The 20,310-nt window shown below is 39.7% G+C and overlaps 2 protein-coding genes across 5 annotated transcripts in view; both read left to right on the top strand.

The window, feature by feature from the left end:
• Positions 1 to 20,310, top strand: part of LOC122986844 (RNA-binding protein 12-like) — a 23,670-nt gene extending 3,360 nt beyond the window's left edge. The window contains exons 1-3 of one of the 4 annotated variants that reach the window (XM_044358276.1): positions 344 to 437; positions 3,905 to 5,700; positions 19,393 to 20,310. In XM_044358276.1, coding sequence (XP_044214211.1) covers positions 3,930 to 5,678 — 1,749 coding nt within the window. In that variant the 5' untranslated portion in view covers positions 344 to 437; positions 3,905 to 3,929 and the 3' untranslated portion in view covers positions 5,679 to 5,700; positions 19,393 to 20,310. Of the gene's footprint in view, positions 1 to 343; positions 438 to 462; positions 857 to 3,228; positions 3,761 to 3,904; positions 5,701 to 19,392 lie in introns of those variants that run through there. The other 3 variants (XM_044358277.1, XM_044358279.1, XM_044358278.1) reach the window with 3 other exon arrangements.
• On the top strand, positions 17,190 to 20,310 carry LOC122986843 (RNA-binding protein 12B-like). The gene is made up of 2 exons (XM_044358275.1): positions 17,190 to 17,344; positions 17,534 to 20,310. Exon 2 carries the CDS (start codon positions 17,559 to 17,561, stop codon positions 19,368 to 19,370), a length of 1,812 nt encoding a protein of 603 aa, XP_044214210.1. The 5' UTR covers positions 17,190 to 17,344; positions 17,534 to 17,558; the 3' UTR covers positions 19,371 to 20,310.

Raw genomic sequence — 20,310 nt, 5'->3', positions numbered from 1 at the left:
GGAGACAAATAATAGTAATAATAATAATAATAATAATAAACATTGTTTCCATAGCACCTTTCAAAACCAGAGTTACAAGGTGCTTAATAAAATACAATACCATAAAATATGGGTGCAAAGATAGTGAACATAGAGAAACAAAAAAAAAGAAAAAAGAAAAGAATAACATACATTGAACATACAAATGAAAAAACAGGGATTTCAAGGAGTGGTCAAACATTGAGAGATAACAAAATATAAAAGAACAACATTAAAACATTTCAGTAGACATTAAAATATCTGTAAATGTGGGTTTTTAAAAGCTTCTTAAACTGAGGCACTGACTCAGCTGATCTGAAACTGAGGGGGAGTTTGCTCCACAGCGTTGGAGTTATAACAGTAAAAGCATGCCACAGTTGCTGTCTCCTCTGGAAAGTCTGAGGGGTTTTCGACAGAAGGTATCGGAAGATTTATTGAATCTAAGGGTAGGATAGACTGTTGGATTGATAAAATGCCTAACTTTTTGTTACAAAGCTAAGGCAAAAGCTGCAAAGGTTTAATCGCATATTGTTACAAAAGATTACAGATTACAGAATATATAATATTTATTGAGGTGAGTAAATAACCGTTTGGAAGAGGGATAATTTGAAACTATGCTGACTATACATTATTATTTGTGATGAAATCACTGCTTGTTTTCTCTTGGGTTATTTTAAGATTTTTAAGTAATCTTTCATAGAGGACGTTTGGCAGGAAATATGCAACAGCCTTGCAGCTGCACTTTATTCACTTCCTTGTACAGCGTACAGCGATATGTACAGCAATATTTTTGCATTATCTTCAAGGGAGAAAGAGACACATAACGTTAAGAGATTAAGTAAGTAAAATCTAAAAATTTTAAAGTTTAAGTAAGCTGAGGGAGGAATATGTGGAAGGTGGTCTTGTTTGGCTGTGACAGTGTGGGGAGCTCTTTCTGAATCTGATAAACATAACTCAGAGGACGTTAATGTTGTTTACCAAAGGTTTTGGATATTTAACCTCAAAAGCTGAAGATTGTGGTCTGTCTTTGATAGGAAATTTCAATTTTGCATCATTTTTATAACAAGACTGATTGATTGATTGCATTTCATATTAAGTACATTTTTGACAACATATTCACTTTTCAGTGGTTTCCTGTAAGAAACCACAGAAATGGTTATATGTCCAACCAGTGCAGAACTCTTCAAGTTCCCTCTTCCACATCAATAGATGCTGTAATTACTACTCTATGATAATAACTTTCATTTCTCCATTGTGAGGAAACCACGTTGCTCTCTTGCACACACACAAGTCACAGGTGGTGTGTAGCCAAGCCTGGTCCACAAGAGAAAACCTTTTTTTTCTTCTTATTTACACTAAAAAGCATCTAGAAATTGGGTAGAATTGTATAAAACTTTCAGATATTAAATATACAGTAGGCTTAGTTTGTGTCTAATTCTGTGATATAATATCCAGGCCTTTTCTTTATAGATCTAGGTAATTAATAGTACAAAACGCCACTAACATAACTTAGATAACATATACCTAATCAATACATGGTAAAGTTTTGAATGTTTTTTCTGTTTAAGTCAGAAAAACAAACAGGAGTTATGTCATTAAGGATTTTCAAGGACCCACATGTGATTGGAAAGATTGTAGGGGAAAAATTTTAAGTTGTGCGATCAGTCAGGATAACTAGAAGTGGGATGTTTATGTCTCAAAGCACCAGAGAGATAGAGCCCTTAAGATTCATGCATTTGAAGATTATGGCAGTGTGACTTGTTCCCCACTTGGATCAGAACCAAAGATGAAGGGAGTGGTAAGTGGTGTACCACTGTCAGTAGAGGCTGAGTCATTTTGGGATGTAGCAGGTGTGTGTTAGGCAAGAAGAACTCTGGGGCTGAGCGGGGATGCAGGTCAGATCTTTTCAGCATGTAATCAAAAGCCCCTCTCAAACATGTAGTTTATCCCTGAAATGTTCAGGAACATTTCCTGCATGGGTTGATGTGTGAATGGCAGCAAGGATTGATATTCAGGGAAATCTGTACTGCCAATTTCCCACCCCAAGACCTAAGCTGTTTTACCATATGACAGCGGACAATGGAGAATCCGGAGAATCAGGTCTGGACATTGCTGAGAGTTGCCCTTTCACACATGTAGCACACATCAGGAGATTGTCCTTGTCAGACACGTTCTCACCTACTGGAAATACTCTGTTTGGTTTAGGTGAGGGGTGGTGCCTGGGTTTAGGTAGGGCATGACACAAAAAGTAGGCTGCAGGTGTAATTCAGCATTTTTAAGCGTTTCACCAAGCCCCCAGGAACAGCGTTGGGCTTTGAAGACAATTTGACATAGTGGCCAAACTACATAATTACCATGTCATGTCACACTATTGGGCTCAAATATACTTTTTTCCATAGACTTACATTGTGAAAGAGATATCTGTAAATCAGTGAATACATTTTTTTGAGCATCACAACCCCCATGAAATGACTCATTTCACTATCAGAATTTGATCCATTTGGTCCGATCACATTTCAAAAGTCTAGTTGATTGAATTGTTTTATTTCCATTCAAGTTAACCAGAGGGCTAAACCGGAAGTTAGCGGTCTCATCCGGTGGAAGTCTCTACTGAGCATGCTCCATGGGCGCATTGGGCCCATAGAACATGCGCAGTATGTTTTCAGGAAGTGTCTTTTTTGGATTCATGTGCCACTGAGCAACTTTCATAGGACTGAATGGGGCCCCGCCTCCGACGCTGTATCCAGTTCTGTTTATACATGTATGCTTTTCACCAGAAATAAAATGGCTTTTATTTTACAAGAAATCACAGTCCTCTCTCCCATTAGCACTACATTCACAGTGGAGTGTTCAGGCCCAGTCAAAACAATGCAGCTTAGCTGGTTTGCTGTGTTTATCCAGCACCAGCCGCATGATAGAAACATCATCAACACTCCCACTCTCTCGATGTGAATTCTCCGGAGAATGACCTGCTGTATTCACACATGGGCTCAATCAGACATTACACAGACTTTGTACTAGGAAGCTGGCTGGGTTCACCTATGATGTATTTGAATCCACGACTTGTTCATGGTTGCCTTGCCAATGCTTTTGCAGTTTGTCTTGCAAACTTGCTGAATATTATATACGTTACAAGAACATTTTCACCGGACAAAAATAGCTCCTTGTCTGCCCTGTTCCAGACAATAATAAGAGACGTCTTCAGCCGTGTACATGACAGACTAAATGCCCTCGTTGGGCCTCTGATTGGCTCTGACCCTGATATTTTTACCCCAACCCTAACTACCTCCCTCCCCATTCCTAAACCTAATTAATCGACCCTCGGGTATCTTCATCGGGCCACAAGGGCATTTAATCTCTCGCATCCGAACTTGCCCCATCTTCTTCTTCTTCTGTTGAGTTTTATGGCGGTTGGCATCCATAAGTGTTGCATGACCACCATCTGCTGGACTGTCCCTTGCCCCATCTATTCATGCATTGCCATGGTATGTGTGAAAAGGCACAATATGGAAATGTTCCTGAATGTAGCTGCATGTGTGAATAGTGAAAATCACTAACGGTGCCTGAAAGGTTATCCCAGCAATTTATCAGCAACTATGTGTGAAAGAGACCTCAGCTAGTTTGAGAGAGAACAACAGCAGCAACAACGCTCACAAAACACACCTGATATCAATTACCTATGGTACCCAGCTGAGGGGAGTTTTTGGATTTTATAGACACAGAAGAGGAGATTCTTCTTCAGGTCACCACGTTTTTCTCTTTTCCCTCTCAGTGCTCCTGCAAGACGCATGTTTTTTTTTCTGGCTGAATATCATTTGGTAATAGTGTAATGACTGCTGTTGTCACATTCTTTGTCTTTTTTCATCGCTGTTTTCTTCTTTTTCAGACACCACCTGGCCTGGTACGCAAAAATGACCATAGTCCTGCGTCTGCAAGGTCTAGATGTGAAGGCAGGAATTGAAGATATACGGCAGTTCTTTGAATACCTTCACATACCTGATGGCGGAGTGTACATAGTGGGAGGACATCTCAGAGAGGCATTTATTGCCTTCACCACTGAACAAGATGCTCAGCTTGCCATGCGGCACACTGGGAATTTCCTCAAAGGATCTAAAGTGACTCTACACATAAGCAGCATGGCAGAGCTGGAACGCAAGTTGAAGTCCTTGTTAAAGGGGAAGAAACCCTCCCCCACCAGGCTTATTGTCAAGAGACCTCAGCCATCTCTAGAGGCTAATCAGCTACCTTTGAATGGATGGCCTCTTGATCCCAATTCTGCAAATCTACCTTCCTCTACTGCAACTCCACCACCTTCTACTGCAGGGTCACATGGCCCCAGTACTGCAATTCTACAAACTTCAAATGTACAGTCAATTGATTCCAATGCTGCGTTTCTTCTTGGGATTTGTACTGTCCTCAAAAGTCTCCAGTCTTCCCATCAAGTAGAAAACAATGAGGTGGTGCCAAAGGTTGATTTTCTCCAGGCTGACAGCACAGTTGTTGCACCCAATGAGGTGAGGACACCAGAGCAAACTCAGGTGTCAACGCCAGGCTACGTCAGGCTCTTTGGTCTGCCAGCCTCAACTACAAAAGATGACATCTGTCATTTTTTCAGAGGGTTGAAAGTACAGGAAGCCATAGTGAATGTGATGTTGGGACTGAGCCATGGCTGCCTTGTAAAGTTTGCAAACATGCAGGACGCATGTGATGCTCTTCACTTCAACAAACAATCACTGGGCTCCATCTGTGTGGAGGTACGTGGAGCAACTGAGAGGATGTGGACCAGTGCGCTACAAGAATGTGGAAATGGTTTTGATGTTGAGGAGAGAGTGGGACCCAAGCAAAACCCTCCGAGGAAAACTGCAAAACACAGACATAAATTCATTTCTACATTGCGAATCAAGAGAAGATCTGTCAACCAGTTGCCAACACCATCTAAATCACCAAAAAAGCCAAGAACTGATTGTGACTCATCAACTGCCCAGTCAGCGACTATGGAGTACATTGTCATGGTCAGTAGTATACCCAAAAACATGACCAAGACTGAAATAAAAGAATTGTTTGGATGTCCAAACATTGCACACAAAAACGTACTACATCTGCTCAACAAAGAAGGCAACAGAACGGACACAGCATTTCTTATTTTTAACCAGACTGAGGATTATGACTATGCAATGAATCTTAATGGCTGCCATGTGGGCCCTGATGCCATTGCGGTCTCATCAATCACCAGAGAGAAGATGAAGGACATGATGGCTAAAACCCATCCCAGGAATCTTAACCAGTGTCTGAAGATGGACACAAAGAGGAAACCAATTGGAAAGAGGAAATCCAATTCAGTTGATAAACTGGGAGGGACGCCAAGCACAAACCTGGACCCAGCAGCTCAGACATGCCTGTTTGTTCGAAACTTGCCCGCAGATGTACACAAAAGTCATATAAAAATGCTTTTCCACAAATACAAACTGAGGACTGATAATATCATCTTATTGTATGACAGTGATGGCAAAGGTATTGGTGAGGCTGTGGTTCAGTTTAAATCACCAAAAATTGCTGCAATGGCTCAGGAGCTCCACAGTCAGGACTTCCTGGGGGAAAAAGTGCTTTTGACTCGCATAAATGTGAAGCAGAAGGAGGACATCTTGGCAAGAGATGTTTGAAGAAGTTGGCTGGCAGTTGAACATTAAAACTTTTGTTAAGACTCCATGGCCAAAGCTGATTCTGAGATCTTCACATTCCCATCTAGTTTGTCTTCCAACTAATTCTACTTGATACATCAACCTACTGAGTCATTGTTTTATTAAATGTTTATCATGTTCAATAATTTCATTCTCTCTGTGACCCTTTTATACATTTTAAAATGTTTGAGCACTGTTTTATGGCCTGTTTCTTAACTTTCCAGTGAAGAATGAAGGCTTGTTGTTTGTCTCAAAAATGTCTGAGAATACACAAAAACTATCCCCAATTTGTTTCTTGTCTACTTGGCATGGGGACTAAGGAACTAGTTTTAATGTAGTCTTTAGGAGCAAATTCATTGCACATTTAAAAACACACAGACGTTGTTTATCTTAGCACTGAACCCTGGGAAATTAACAAAAGTCATACTCTGACAATAAGTTAAAACTGCTATAACAAGTAATTTTATGTAAAATGTTCCAAGTTATAAATTTTCCCATATTCTAAAGAAATCAAAAACATAAAAAAGCTACTAGTTAGCAACAAAAAACTATGCCTAGAGGCATATAAATTTACACAATAGTGAAGTTTTTGACTCCTGGACAGTCACAAGTGATGCACAGATAGGACAGAGAAGTGAAAAGATCATGGTGTCACATGATCCGATTTTCATTTGTAGTACCTGGGCAGTCCATTGGAATACCTGGATGGACCTACAGAACGACAACATGACAGAAAAACATTAAAAAGGGTAGAATAAAGAAGACAGGAATTCCTTTGGTGTTGTGAGGGAAATTACACACACTACATGTATAATCAAGTTTGAATATCTTTATTGCACGTTTGAATAAAGTTATTGCACATGTTTAATTTCAACTATGTTTGATCATTCTGTATCTTACCATGTAACCCTCAACTGAGAGAACTTTAGCATGATTATATACTAAAGTACTATCAATGTAACAGAAGGGTTCATAGAATGTGTATGACCAAAGATATCTTTAAATTTTTGTAGTGTTCCGCTATGTGAGCGTGGAATTGCAAAATTGCCATGACAGTTTAGGGGTCCAAATTAGTCCATCAATTGATTAGTTGCTTAACAGAAAAACTATTTAGACAATAGACCAACTGTTTACGTCATTTCAAGATCAAATCTGCTATACCATGTTGAGCCATCTCTCTGATGTAGCATCAGAGTCATATTACATTTATATGACAAGTTATAGTACCCATCAGGAAACCAGGGAAAGATCCCACCAATCCATCTAACTATACACCACTTGCAATGACATCCCACATGGGTAAAATTATGGAACATATGTTCACAAAAAGACTAAAAGGTGAGGGAGGGACAAGTGAATAAGGAGGTAGTGTTAGCAGTATTTTGGATGTGGAAAAAGTGTATAATTCATTGTGGAAAGAGGGATTATTAATCAAATTCAAAAGATTAGGAATATCAGGTAAAATGCTCAGATGTTCACTTTATAGAGGTGAGAGTGGGAATAACTTTTTCAGCGAGCTATGTTGTGGATAATGGAACACCACAAGGAAGTTTTATAAATCCTTTGTTGTTTTCAATAATGATTGATGATGTGTATGATATAATGGACAAGGTATTGGGAGATCTTTGTTCGCAGATGATGGGGCTCTGTGGAGAAGAGGTAGGAATGTTGAATATGTTGTGAAACAGTTGCAGGAAACAATTAAAAGAGTGGAACAGTGATCTTTGCAATGGGGATTTAAATTTTCAACTGAGAAAACAAATACGCTTTACTTTACAAGGAAGAAAATTGGAGCAGAGTGACTATAATAATAATAATAATAATTTGGGGTTTCTGCGGTTTCCTGTAAGAAACCACCAAAGTGGTTACATGTCCAACCAGTGCAGAACTGTTCAAGTTCCCTCTTCCACATAAATAGATGCTAAAATTACTACTGTGTGGTAATAACTTTCATTCCTCCATTGTGAGGAAACCACATTTTTCTTGTACACACAGAAGTCACAGGTGGTGTGTGGCCAGGCCTGGTCCACAGAGAAAACCTTTTTTTTTTCTTGTTATTTACTAGAAATTGGGTAGAATTTGAAGAATTGTATAATACTTGTAGACAACACTAGCATGAGTTTGGAACATTAAATAACTATAAATGGGCTTTATTTGTGTCTAATTTTAGTGATATAATATGCATGTTGTGGATATTTTGAGCAATGGTCAGCAGTGGAGAAAGGCGCACACAAGACTTTGATGTCTTAAAGCTGAAATTGTTTATTGAAAGCACTTGGCCAAGTGGAGAACCATAACAGAAAACACCAGAGTGTTCTGCTCTGATGCTGTCTATTTCCGTTCTGCCCTCTGAACGTCCGAGTCCTAGTCTTTATCAGCCTACAATATGAAAAATTAGTCTGATTGGTTCACTAGTTTCTAAACAAGGAACTGCACTTTACCCGTGACAGTCACGTTGCATGTAATTTCAGCAGTTTTGGTTTGAATGTCTGACTGTGTCATCCACCTATCTGTGCTGTTTAGGAAAGCCTCCTCTGACCTTGCTAACCATGGCAATGCTGATATACCCTCTATCAGAGAGGTTTCTGCCTTCCCCAAAACACAGACAGCTGAAGTTTCAAGGAGAAGATATCTTCTTCCTGATTAAGAATTACAGTGTGCCAAGCTTGACCCAATGTAACCCAATTTGTAACCTCTAAAGATGGAAAATTCCATAACAATGCAGGCCTTTTCTGTATAGATCTAGGTAACAAAAAGCCACTAACATTTCTTAGATAATGTATACCTAATCAATACATGTTAAAGTTTTGAGTGTTTTTTCTGTTTAAGTCAGAAAAACAAACAGGAGTTAAATTATAGTGGATATAGTGTGCATTGTCCTGCCGGTAGTTCAGACTCCGGTCCAGTAGGTGGCGGTAAAGCGCAGTCATCACATTTCATAGCCAAAGAGCACGAAAGGAGGGAAAACAAAGGAGAGAGTCACCGCGTTTTTCTCTTTTCCCTCTTAGTGCTCCTGCGTGACGCACGTGTTTTTTTCTTTTTATACAGTCTATGGTTTTTTTGGAAGAACAAACGGCCAATGGGGAAACTTCAACACTTGGCCGGTGAACCACTGGTGCAACTTCATCACTCACTCAGTTACTCACTCAAGGACAACCGTGGTTATAGGGCTGGCCTGTGGCTGATGTTTGCAGAATTTTCCGACTCCCCTTTGCATGAACGCACACACTTCATACTACTAGCCATCTCCATTTCTGTTTAAATATGTTTACTGGAAACAGTCTTATTATCTTATAATCTTATTATTATCTTCAGTTTACTACACACACCACAATGACTCTTGGCATATCTGGACCTCGGCCACTTATGTATACATCATTTGTAACTAGTGGCAACAGAGATTAGAGATTGTTAGATGTGAAATGTGACCCAATAAATTTTGACCCCTCTCTCACCTTTTGCCACTAGTCACAAATAACTGTATGCATAAGTAGTAGAAGTCCAGATATGCCAACAGAGTGAATGTGGTGTGTGTCACACCTTGCATTTTTAATATAAGGGGTTTCATTGCAGCTGAAATATCTGCAGCTTGTCTAAACATAGCACAAAAAGTAAGGAAATTTGTGTTTGGTAGATTATTTCTTTGTTGTAACAATGCTTCTTGACAATAAATCTTATACTGTTGGAAAGCCTGTTTATTTCCCTTTTAAATGGTGCCACATTTGTAAGGAACATGCATTTGTGGGATGAACAGCAGAGCTGAGTATGTGGGTTGCGCCCATGAAAAATATGCCAAATCTTCTCTAACAATGCCAAACAGCTTATTCTGCCATTGACTCTTGTTTGGTGTTTGGTGGATTGGATGATTGAAGTTTGAAGAAACCAGACATATTGGCAATTTAACAATTTATTCATTGAACAAACAGGAGCCTCAGTAGCATGTGGAGGAACCATACACAGCCACAACAGCCTGGCACCTCCTCCTCATGCTGGTCACCAGCCTGGTCACACACTTCTGTGGGATAGCATCCCATTCTTGAAGAATTAAAGAAATAATCTACCAAACACAAATTTCCTTACTTTTTGTGCAATGTTTAGTTAGGTGAGAAAGGCATCTAAATACCAGTCCAACTGCCTTTAATAAATCACTGAAGCATATGCACACGGACTCCTCGGACTCAGGACGCATGTGATGCTCTTCACTTCAACAAACAATCACTGGGCTCCATCTGTGTGGAGGTACGTGGAGTAACTGAGAAGATGTGGACCAGTGCGCTACAAGAATGTGAAAATGCTTTTCATGTTGAAGAGGAAGTGTAACCCAAACAAAGTCCTCTTAGTGAGACTGCAAAGCACAGACAGAAATTCATTTCTACATTGCAAATCAAGAGAAGATTTGTCAACCGGTTGCCAATGCCATCTAAATCACCAAAAAAGCCAAGAACTGATTGTGACTCATCAACTGCCTGGTCAGTGACTACAGAGTACATTGTCATGGTCAGTAATGTACCCAAAAACATGACCAAGACTGAAATAAAAGAATTGTTTGGATGTCCAAACATTGCACACAAAAACATACTACATCTGCTCAACAAGAAAGGCAACAGAATGGACACAGTGTTTAACATTTTTAACCAAACTGTGGGTTATGACTATGCAATGAATCTCAATGGCTGCTATTTGGGCCCTGATGCCATAAGGTCTCATCAATCACCAGGGAGAAGATGAGGGACATGATGGCCAAAACCCATAGGAATAGATGTTGCCACAGGGGACTAGTCTGACCATGTAAATGGTCTATTGCCACGAACCATGGAAGAGTTATATTTTCTATAGCCATGCTTTGGTGTCAGTATCAGCAGATTGTGCAAGTCCATTAATTGATTAGTTGATTAATAGAAAAATTATCTGCAACTATTTAGATGATCGACTAATTATTTAAGTCATTTTTTTTCCAGCAAAAAAGCCAAATATTGCCTGGTTCCAGCTTCTGAGCTGTGAGGATGTGAGGACTTTCTGCTTTTCTTTGGCTTACATGATAATAAATGGAATATTTTGGGGTTTTGGACAAAACAAGCAATTTGATCACTTTAAGCTTTAGGAAATTGTGACAGGCATTTTTCACTATTTTCTGACATTTTATAGACCAAATGATTGATTGATTTATCAAGAAAATAATGTGCAAATATGTTGATAATGAAAATAATCATTAAGTGCAGTCCTAGAAGTTTTTGTTTTAAACACATTAAGAGTCTGGGCTGATGTTGTGGAACTCAGTTCATCGCTTTGAAAATTTGTTTGATTATTTTATGTGATTTTCCATACATTCGCCATATCATAATACACATAAATATGAGAACAAAACCAAAACAAACTTTTTTCCCTAATTCACACTGGGACGGTTATTAATTAAATCCAATTAAATCCAAATCAAACACTAAAGGGCAATTACTTCAGGGTGCACATTACAAAATCAATCTTGTTATCAATAATGTCAACGATAAGACATCTTTAAGAAATATTTACAGGTTAAAACTAAATGCATACAGACACACATTCTCCTTTCTCTGTGGTGTTTTTCCTTTTGCTGCTACGCTTTTTGAAGGAAAAGGAATTGTGTAAGACACACAGCACACAATTTTAAAGCCCATAGAGAAATCTGTCTGCACACACTGACAGCCTTTAGAGTCATGTAACACCCATAACACTCACTACTGTCTGGATGTCTTTCTGTCCCAACAGGAGGCTCTGCAGTGTGTGCAGGAGGTGAACAGCACTCAGCTGCTGTTTGTCTTTGTACGAAACAGGCTGGAGTCGACACTGGAGCGCAGTACCATCACCAGAGAGCACATGGGCCTGCTGCTGCACCAGCTCATTAAGACCGGCATCCTCCCAACACAGCAATACTATAAAGGGTCAGTATGGAGCCCCAGTGGTCATCTAGTTCATGGTAACAAAGCAATATGTTGTGTGTAAAATGTCTTTGAACATAAGAGTATACCTAGTAAGTAAATATATGAAGGCAAGAGCAAATGTAGTCGGACCAGATTAATATTGATTAATATTAAGTTTATAACAGCACAATTTAATACAACAGGGGAAATGCTGGCAAATTTCAGTGTTAACTTGTGAATGATTCTGTGTAAAAGTGATCATTTTAAGCAGTTGCTGAAATATAGAAACATATAAACTACTGTGGTTAATCAAAAAAAGTCATTTTCCATATGCTGGTGTGGTGCTGCCATGTTTCCTAGTTTTCACATCTAATTTTGAATAATTTTGTTCTTTATTCTTTAATTCTTGAATGAACTTTAGTGGAGTTGTGTGTGTGTGTGTGTGTGTGTGTGTGTGTGTGTGAATCTGAATCTGACCAGTTATTCTTGGTAAGCTTTCTTTGAACAGGTTTTAAGTTTGTTTAAATTGTCATGAAATATCTTAGAAACCTCTGGTCACCCTTATTGTGTCAGTCTAAAGTGACTTCACACTACAGATGTGAATATTTCCTGTCTCTGTTATCTCCATCAGATCTGCTGCGAATGCTCTTTGATACACTTTACAACGAGGATGTGATCAAAGAAGAGGCCTTCTACAAGTGGGAGTCTAGGAAAGACCCTGCTGAGCAGCAAACGCTAAACACTTGTGGTAACTGACCTGTTGTGCTTCATCGCTGATGTAGACCTCATACACGACAGACTCGAGATATTGAAGAATTCCACAACACAGTCTGCAGAAGCCTTAAACAGGACAATAAAATGCTGGCAGTGAAACAGATCAGAGGTTAGAGACACTCTGTATCTGTGAATAACAAACGGTAGTGTCCCCGTCCCTATGGTAAATAATGGTCTTCCTCTTTACCCCCAATCCACATCCAGTATGATGACGTTGCAGCCTATTCATGCGTGTGTTACAAAACAAAACAAAAAAAAGTTTCAGCATTGTTGACGGGTAAAATAAAAATATATAAGATATATTCTGTTTAATTAAGACAATGTGTATTCTTTTATAACTATATGAGAATGTACTTTTGCAGGTTGAACCTTAGCTTTGCAGCAGAAAAGTGAGGCATTTTATCAATCAAACACTTTATCACACTGTTTATCTATCTTCTCTTCCTCCTATAAGCTCTCAAATGTCTTGCCTACTGTATATGTGTTTAAAACTACTGGATGACCTTTTCAGGACACTTTGGAAGCTCATTACTGCCAGGAAAAAAAAAGGACATTAAGATGTCAATATTAAAAATGAAAACACTCATGATAAGATGTCAAGAGTCTTCTGTAGCAGAGTAGAAGATCTTTATCTTGTGTCGTGTTGTGTTGTTGGTGTGTGTGTGTAAATATATGTATAAAGGTCATCCAGTAGTTTTAAACAGACACGTTTGAGAGTTTATAGGAGGAAGACAGATAAATAGTGTGATAAAGTGTTAAAATACCTCACTTTTTGCAGAAAAGCTAAGGCTAAACCAAAAGTACATTCAGATAGATAAAAAAGAATACAGTCTTAAATAAACAGAATATATCTTTCCTTTCAAGAATGCTGAAATTTTGTTTAGTTTTTGTTTTTTTGTTTTTTTCTGCAATGCACACATGAATTGACTGCAATGTCATCACATTGGATGTGAATTGTGATAGCAATGACTGCTGTTGTCGCTGCCTTTGTCTTTTTTCACCGCTGTTTTCTTCTTTTTCAGACACCACCTGGCCTTGTGTGAAAAAATGGCCATAGTTCTGTGATTATAATGCCATGGCAGGTATTGAAGATATACAGAAATTCTTTGAATACTTTCACATACCAGATGGTGGGGTGGACATAGTGGGAAGAAGCCTCAAAGGCATTTATTGCCTTCACCACTGAATGAGATGCCCAGCTTGCCATGCGGCACACTGGGAATTTCCTCAAAGGGTCTAAAGTGACTTTACACTTAAGCAGCATGGCAGAGCTGGAGCACAAGTTGAAGTCATTGTAAAATAAGAAGAAACCCTCCCCTACCAGGCTTATTGTCAAGAGACCTCAGACATCTCTAGAGGCTAATCTACTATCTTTGAATGGATGGCCTCTTGATCCCAATTCTGCAAATCTACCTTCCTCTACTGCAACTCCACCACCTTCTACTGCAGGTTCACATGGCCCCAGTACTGCAATTCTACAAACTTCAAATGTACACTCACTTGATTCCAACACTGCCTTTCTTCTTGGGGTTTGTACTGTCCCCAAAAGTCTCCAGTCTATCCATGAAGGAGAAAACAATGAGGTGGTGCCAAGGGTTGATTTTACCCAGGCTGACAGCACAGTTGTTGCGTCTAATGAGGTGAGGAAACCAGAGCAAACACAGGCATCAAAGCCAGGCTATGTCAGGCTCTTTGGTCTGCCAGCCACAGCTACAAAAGAGAGTTGAAAGTACAAGAAGCCATAAAGAATGTGATGTTGGGACTGAGCCATGGCTGCCATGTAAAGTTTGCAAACATGCAGGACGCATGTGATGCTCTTCACTTCAACCAACAATCACTTGTCTCCATCTGTGTGGAGGTACATGGAGCAACTGAGGAGATGTAGACCAGTGCGCTACAAGAATGTGAAAATAGAGTGAAACCCAAGCAAAGTCCTCTTAGTGAAACTGCAAAGCACAAATTTAAATTAATTTCTACATTGCAAATCAAGAGATCTGTCAACCAGTCTTGATACTTTGATTTCAGTTTTAGGGAGAGAGTGTCAAGGGCTGATCAACATTTATATTATCATTTATTACCTTTTAGGGAAATCACATTGTGATGATATGATCTCATCATGTTATTCTACAAATGATACAGATGCTCATAAATGCTAATAAATTTCTCTTGTGAGCAAGTTGTAATTCAAGTGATAAAGTTTGTTCTTGAAGTTTTCGGATCTGGAATGATTAGCCCATTAATTGATTAGTTGATTGATAGAGAAATAATCCATAACTATTTAGGGCCCGAGCACTGAGTGTGAAGGCCCTATTGTAACTCAAGGAATTTTCCTCTATTATTTTTCTTCCGAAACAAATGCATTTTTGACCTAAACGTGCATGAAAAGTTGTTAAACTTTGCACAGACATCAGAAGTGGTGAAAAATTTGATATTCTATGGGTCTCGCAAAAAGGCGGGGCAAAATGACTCGACAGCGCCCCCTAGAAAATTAGGAAAATTGAGCCCCTCGATACAGATTGTCGTAGAAGAATGAAATTCGATATGCTTATGTATGATGACCAGACACACCAAAAAGTCTCTTGGAGACATACCCTAAGTACAACAGGAAGTTGGCCGTTTTGGATCAAAGTTGCGATTTTGACGCTGATTTTGCCATTTCCAGGCCTCATACTTTAACGAACTCCTCCTAGAGATTTGACCCCAGCGACTTCAAATTCAGTCAGTATCATCTACAGACCTTGGAGATGAAAAGTTATCAAAACGGTGAGTTTTCGACATTGCCAAGGGGGCGTGGCCGGATAGTGAATTTTGATCCTTCGCCATGAAAATTGAAACGGCCATAACTCTGGCATACATGATCCTAAGAGACCCAAAGCTTTTGTGCTTGGAAAGAGTCCCGCCCTGAACACATCCATGTGTCAATATTGGATCTGAGTCATAGCGCCACCTACTGGCAAAGGAAGTTACATGTTTTACACTTTGACGCCCTGTGGGTAGCACGGTGACTGGTTCCACTTCAAATTTACTCAGAATAACCTCAAGACCTTGGAGATCGTATGTTATGAAGTTGGTGACTTTTCGTCGAAAGGTGTTGCCATGACGACACAGTGAATTTCGATGTCTCGCCATGAAATTTCAAAGCCTTATAACTTGACTCCACATGGTCTGATCTTTTCCAAATTTCATATGCTTGTTAAGAGTCCTGATCTGAAGACATGTAAAGGCCCATATTTAGTGACAGTCATAGCGCCACCTGCTGGCAACAGGAAGTATTAAGCGCCACTCTTTTGCAAACTACTAGCAGGTTAGTCAGAAACACATAAAATTTGGTAAGCTAAGGTGCAAGACCTTGATGATGATAACTCCTGAAGCTTTTGAGTTCTCATCAAAAGCTGTTGCTATGGCAACACATTGTTCGCCACAAAATACTAAGCTGTTTTTAAGGGCCAAGACATGCTTGAAAACTCAAAACTTTGCACACACATGGCAGGTCTTACAGTCTATAATATCGTATTGGTGGCTGGCATAAGTGTGGCAGAATGGCTCTACAGCGCCCCCTACAATATTTCAATGAAGCAGCCCCCACGCCACGTTAAACCTACATTTATGAAAATTGGTACACACATGTATCATGCCAGGGCACACAAAAAAGTCTGGGACCCATAGCTGAAACCCAACAGGAAGTCGGCCATTTTGAATTTAGTGGTCAATTTTGGCGGTTTCACATGTCTGGTATTTTAATGAACTCCTCCTACAGAATTCAGCATAACGACTTCAAAATCAGCGTGTGTCATCTAGACTAGTTTGTGATCAAAAGTTATTAACGGTGACGTATGCAAGGGTGCGAGGGCCCGATCATCGCTGCTTGCAGCTTTAATTTGATGATGTTAAAAATAAAAACATTTATGGTAAGTCAAAATGTTGACTTATTGAGTAATAGTGAGTCAAAAATTTACAAAGAGTTTTTTGAAATTGAAATTTATATCAGTGTGCAATCAATACCAGAGACAATTAGGTCACATATGTGTGTATATATATAAAAAATATATCTAAGGGTAGGATAGAGTTTTGGATTGATAAAATATCTCACTTCATGTCGCAAAGCTGGAGCAGAAGATGCAAAGGTTTACCATATTGTTCAAAAAGATTACAGATTACAGAATATATAATTGTTTTTATTTTATGACTTCTAAGTAATCTTCCCAGAATGTGTGAGTCATAGCCTGTGACTCATAGGGGACTTTTGGCAGGAAATGTGCCACCTTGCAGCTGCACTTTATTCACTTCCTTGTGACAAAGTATAATGATATGTTTGCATGATCATCAAGGGAGAAAGAGACACATAACGTAATGAGATTAAGTAAGTAAAACCTGAAAAAAAATCTTTAAGTAAGCTGAGGAAGGAATATGTGGAAGGTGGTCTTGTTCTTTTTTTTATCAATGGGCTGTGACAGTGTGCTCTTTCTGAATCTCATAAACAACAACTCAGAGGACAAGACATTAATGTTGTTTACCAAAAGTTTTTGATATTTAACCTCAAATGCTGAAGATTGTGGTATGTCTCTGACAGGGAGTCTAAATTTTACAGATATCATTTTTACAACAAGACTGCATGTTTAATTGCATTTCATATGAAGTACATTTTTGACAGCATATTCACTTTCCTGTGGTTTCCTGTAAGAAACCTGGTGTGTGGCCAAGCCTGGTCCACAAGAGAAAACCTTTTTTTTTTTTCAGTGTACATTGCTCTGCCGGTAGTTCAGACTCCGGTCCAGTACGTGGCGGTAAAGCGCCGTCATCACATTTCATAGCCAATGAGCACGAAGGGAGGGAAAACAGCGCACTCTGGAGCTGAGCGGGGAGGCGGAGCGCGGCCAGATTTTTCAGTATGTAATTACAGCTTGGTAGAGGCAGGATAACAGCTGCAACAACGCTCTCAAAACACACCTGATATCAAAATATCTGTGGTCCACATCTGAGGTAAGTTTTGGGGTTTTGTTGACACAAGACAGTGATTCTTCTTCCTGTAACCGCATTTTTCCTCTTTTCCCTCCCAGTGCTCCTGTGTGACGCACGTGATTTTTTTCTCCTGACTTCTATGTGGGAATGGCGTCATGACTGCTGTTGTTGCATTCTTTCTTTTTTCACCGCTGTTTTCTTCTTTTTCAGACATCACCTCCCCTGGTATAAAAAAATGGCCATAGTCCTGCGACTGCAAGGTCTAGATGTGAAGGCAGGTATTGAAGATATACGGAAATTCTTTGAATATCTTTATATACCAGATGGTGGAGTGTACATAGTGGGAGGAAATCTCAGAGAGGCATTTATTGCTTTCACCACTGAACGAGATGCCCAGCTTGCCATGCGGCACACTGGGAATTTCCTCAAAGGGTCTAAAGTGACTTTACACTTAAGCAGCATGGCAGAGCTGGAGGAGAAGTTGAAATCATTGTTAAAGGGGAAGAAACCCTCCCCCACCAGGCTTACTGTCAAAAGACCTCAGCCATCTCCAGAGCACAAGATCAAGGCAAATTTAAATGAGAAGAAACCCTCCCCCACCAGGTGTATTGTCAAGAGACCTCAGCTATCTCCAGATGCTAATCTACTACCTTTGAATGGATGGCCTCGTGATCCCAATTCCGCAAATTTACCTTCCTTTACTGCAACTCCACCACCTTCTACTGTAGGGTCACATGGCCCCAGTATTGTAAATCTACAAACTTCAAATGTACACTCACTCGATTCCAACACTGCCTTTCTTCTTGGGGTTTGTACTGTCCTCAAAAGTCTCCAGTCTATCCATGAAGGAGAAAACAATGAGGTGGTGCCAAGGGTTGATTTTACCCAGGCTGCCAGCACAGTTGTTGCGTCTAGTGAAGTGAGGAAACCAGAGCAAACACAGGCATCAAGGCCAGGCTACGTCAGGCTCTTTGGTCTGCCAGCCTCAGCTACAAAAGATGACATTTGCCAATTTTTCAGAGGGTTGAAAGTACAAGAAGCCATAATGAATGTGATGTTGGGACTGAACCATGGCTGCCTTGTAAAGTTTGCAAACATGCAGGACGCACATGATGCTCTTCGCTTCAACAAACAGTTACTGGGCTCCATCTGTGTGGAGGTACGTGGAGCAACTGAGAAGATGTGGACCAGTGCGCTACAAGAATGTGAAAATGGTGTGAAACCCAAGCAAAGTCCTCTTAGTGAAACTGCAAAGCACAAACAGAAATTAATTTCTACATTGCAAATCAAGAGAAGATCTGTCAACCGGTTGCCAATGCCATCTAAATCACAGAAAAAGCCAAGAACCGATTGTGACTCATCAACTGCCCGATCAGCGACCACAGAGTACATTGTCATGGTCAGTAACGTACCCAAAAACATGACCAAGACTGAAATAAAAGAATTGTTTGGATGTCCAAACATTGCACACAAAAACGTACTACATTTGCTCGACAAAGAAGGCACCAGAACAGACACAGCATTTCTCACTTTCAACCAGACTGAGGATTATGACTATGCACTGAATCTCAATGGCTGCCATGTGGGCCCTGATGCCATTAAGGTCTCATCAATCACCAGGGAGAAGATGAAGGACATGATGGTGAAAACCCATCCCAGGAATCTTAACCAGTGTCTGAAGATGGACGCAAAGGGGAAACCAATTGGAAAGAGGAAATCCAATTCAGTTGAGAAACCAGGAGGAATGCCAAGCACAAACCTGGACCCAGCAGCTCAGACATGCCTGTTTGTTCGAAACTTGCCCGCAGATGTACACAAAAGTCATATAAAAATGCTTTTCCACAAATACAAACTGAGGACTGATAATATCATCTTATTGTATGACAGTGATGGCAAAGGTATTGGTGAGGCTGTGGTTCAGTTTAAATCACCAAAAATTGCTGCAATGGCTCAGGAGCTCCACAGTCAGGACTTTCTGGGGGCAAAAGTACTTTTGACTCCTATAAATGTGAAGCAGAAGGAGGACATCTTGGCAAGAGATGTTTGAAGAAGTTGGCTGGCAGTTGAACATTAACACTTTTATTACAGTTTGTCTCAGTTGCTTTGGCTCAATTCTTGAGTCAAAAGCAAATCTGTCAAAATGTGAAATTCTTCTCAACATTTTATTTGTGCACAACAGAGTATTTCTCCTTTGTTACCATTTGCAAATGTCTTAGCACATTTAGGCAAATTACTAAATACAATTTTATACAAATTGAACAATTATTGGTTACATGTTTTGTTAACAAAATACATCATGTTTTCCATTGAATAGTTTCACTCTTAAATGTTAAATTCTTTCATTTTGTAAATCATCACACGCAGAATAGTCCCATCTAATCCAAATCAGCCGAGCCCAGGTTTCATAAATTAAATTGATATGGACTGGTCATAAAGTAACTTTGTTGTCAGGTAAAACTTGAACTTCACTGACAAATGGGAAGTTTCTCACATCTTAGATCAACCAATGGCATGTGCTGTCTGGATAGCTTACAGGTGCAAGTCTTAAGTATAGGTATTGTACTGTAAAACACAGAGCTTGAGGGCAACAGAGTTAGAATTTGGACAGGCATGACAGAGGAGTTAAATATATGATCATCCACCACAAAATCATATGTCTGCTTGTGTCATGGAAAATACAGTACACTCTTAATGACTATGTTAACACCTTAAATGAAAGCTTTCTTCACAGTTATATGTGCCTGGGCTATAATTACTATGTAAGGTGGTTATTATTGTCTTGAGTCTTCTTCCTTTGTCTGAAATCTGGGCTCAGAACCATGTAAGGTGGGAGACGTCAACATAAGAGACATGTTTTCCTGTGTGTTCCTGTGCAGACTGCTGTAGAAAACTAGGCCAAACACGAGCTGTTGCTCTCAGCCTGAGACATACCGTGTTACAGGATGAAGCCTGTTTGCAAGTGTTTCGAATAAAAAACAAAGACATTC

Source organism: Thunnus albacares, chromosome 8, assembly GCF_914725855.1.
Source record: "Thunnus albacares chromosome 8, fThuAlb1.1, whole genome shotgun sequence".
Classification (NCBI taxonomy): Eukaryota; Metazoa; Chordata; class Actinopteri; order Scombriformes; family Scombridae; genus Thunnus; species Thunnus albacares.
This window is presented reverse-complemented; position numbering and strand designations above follow the sequence as displayed.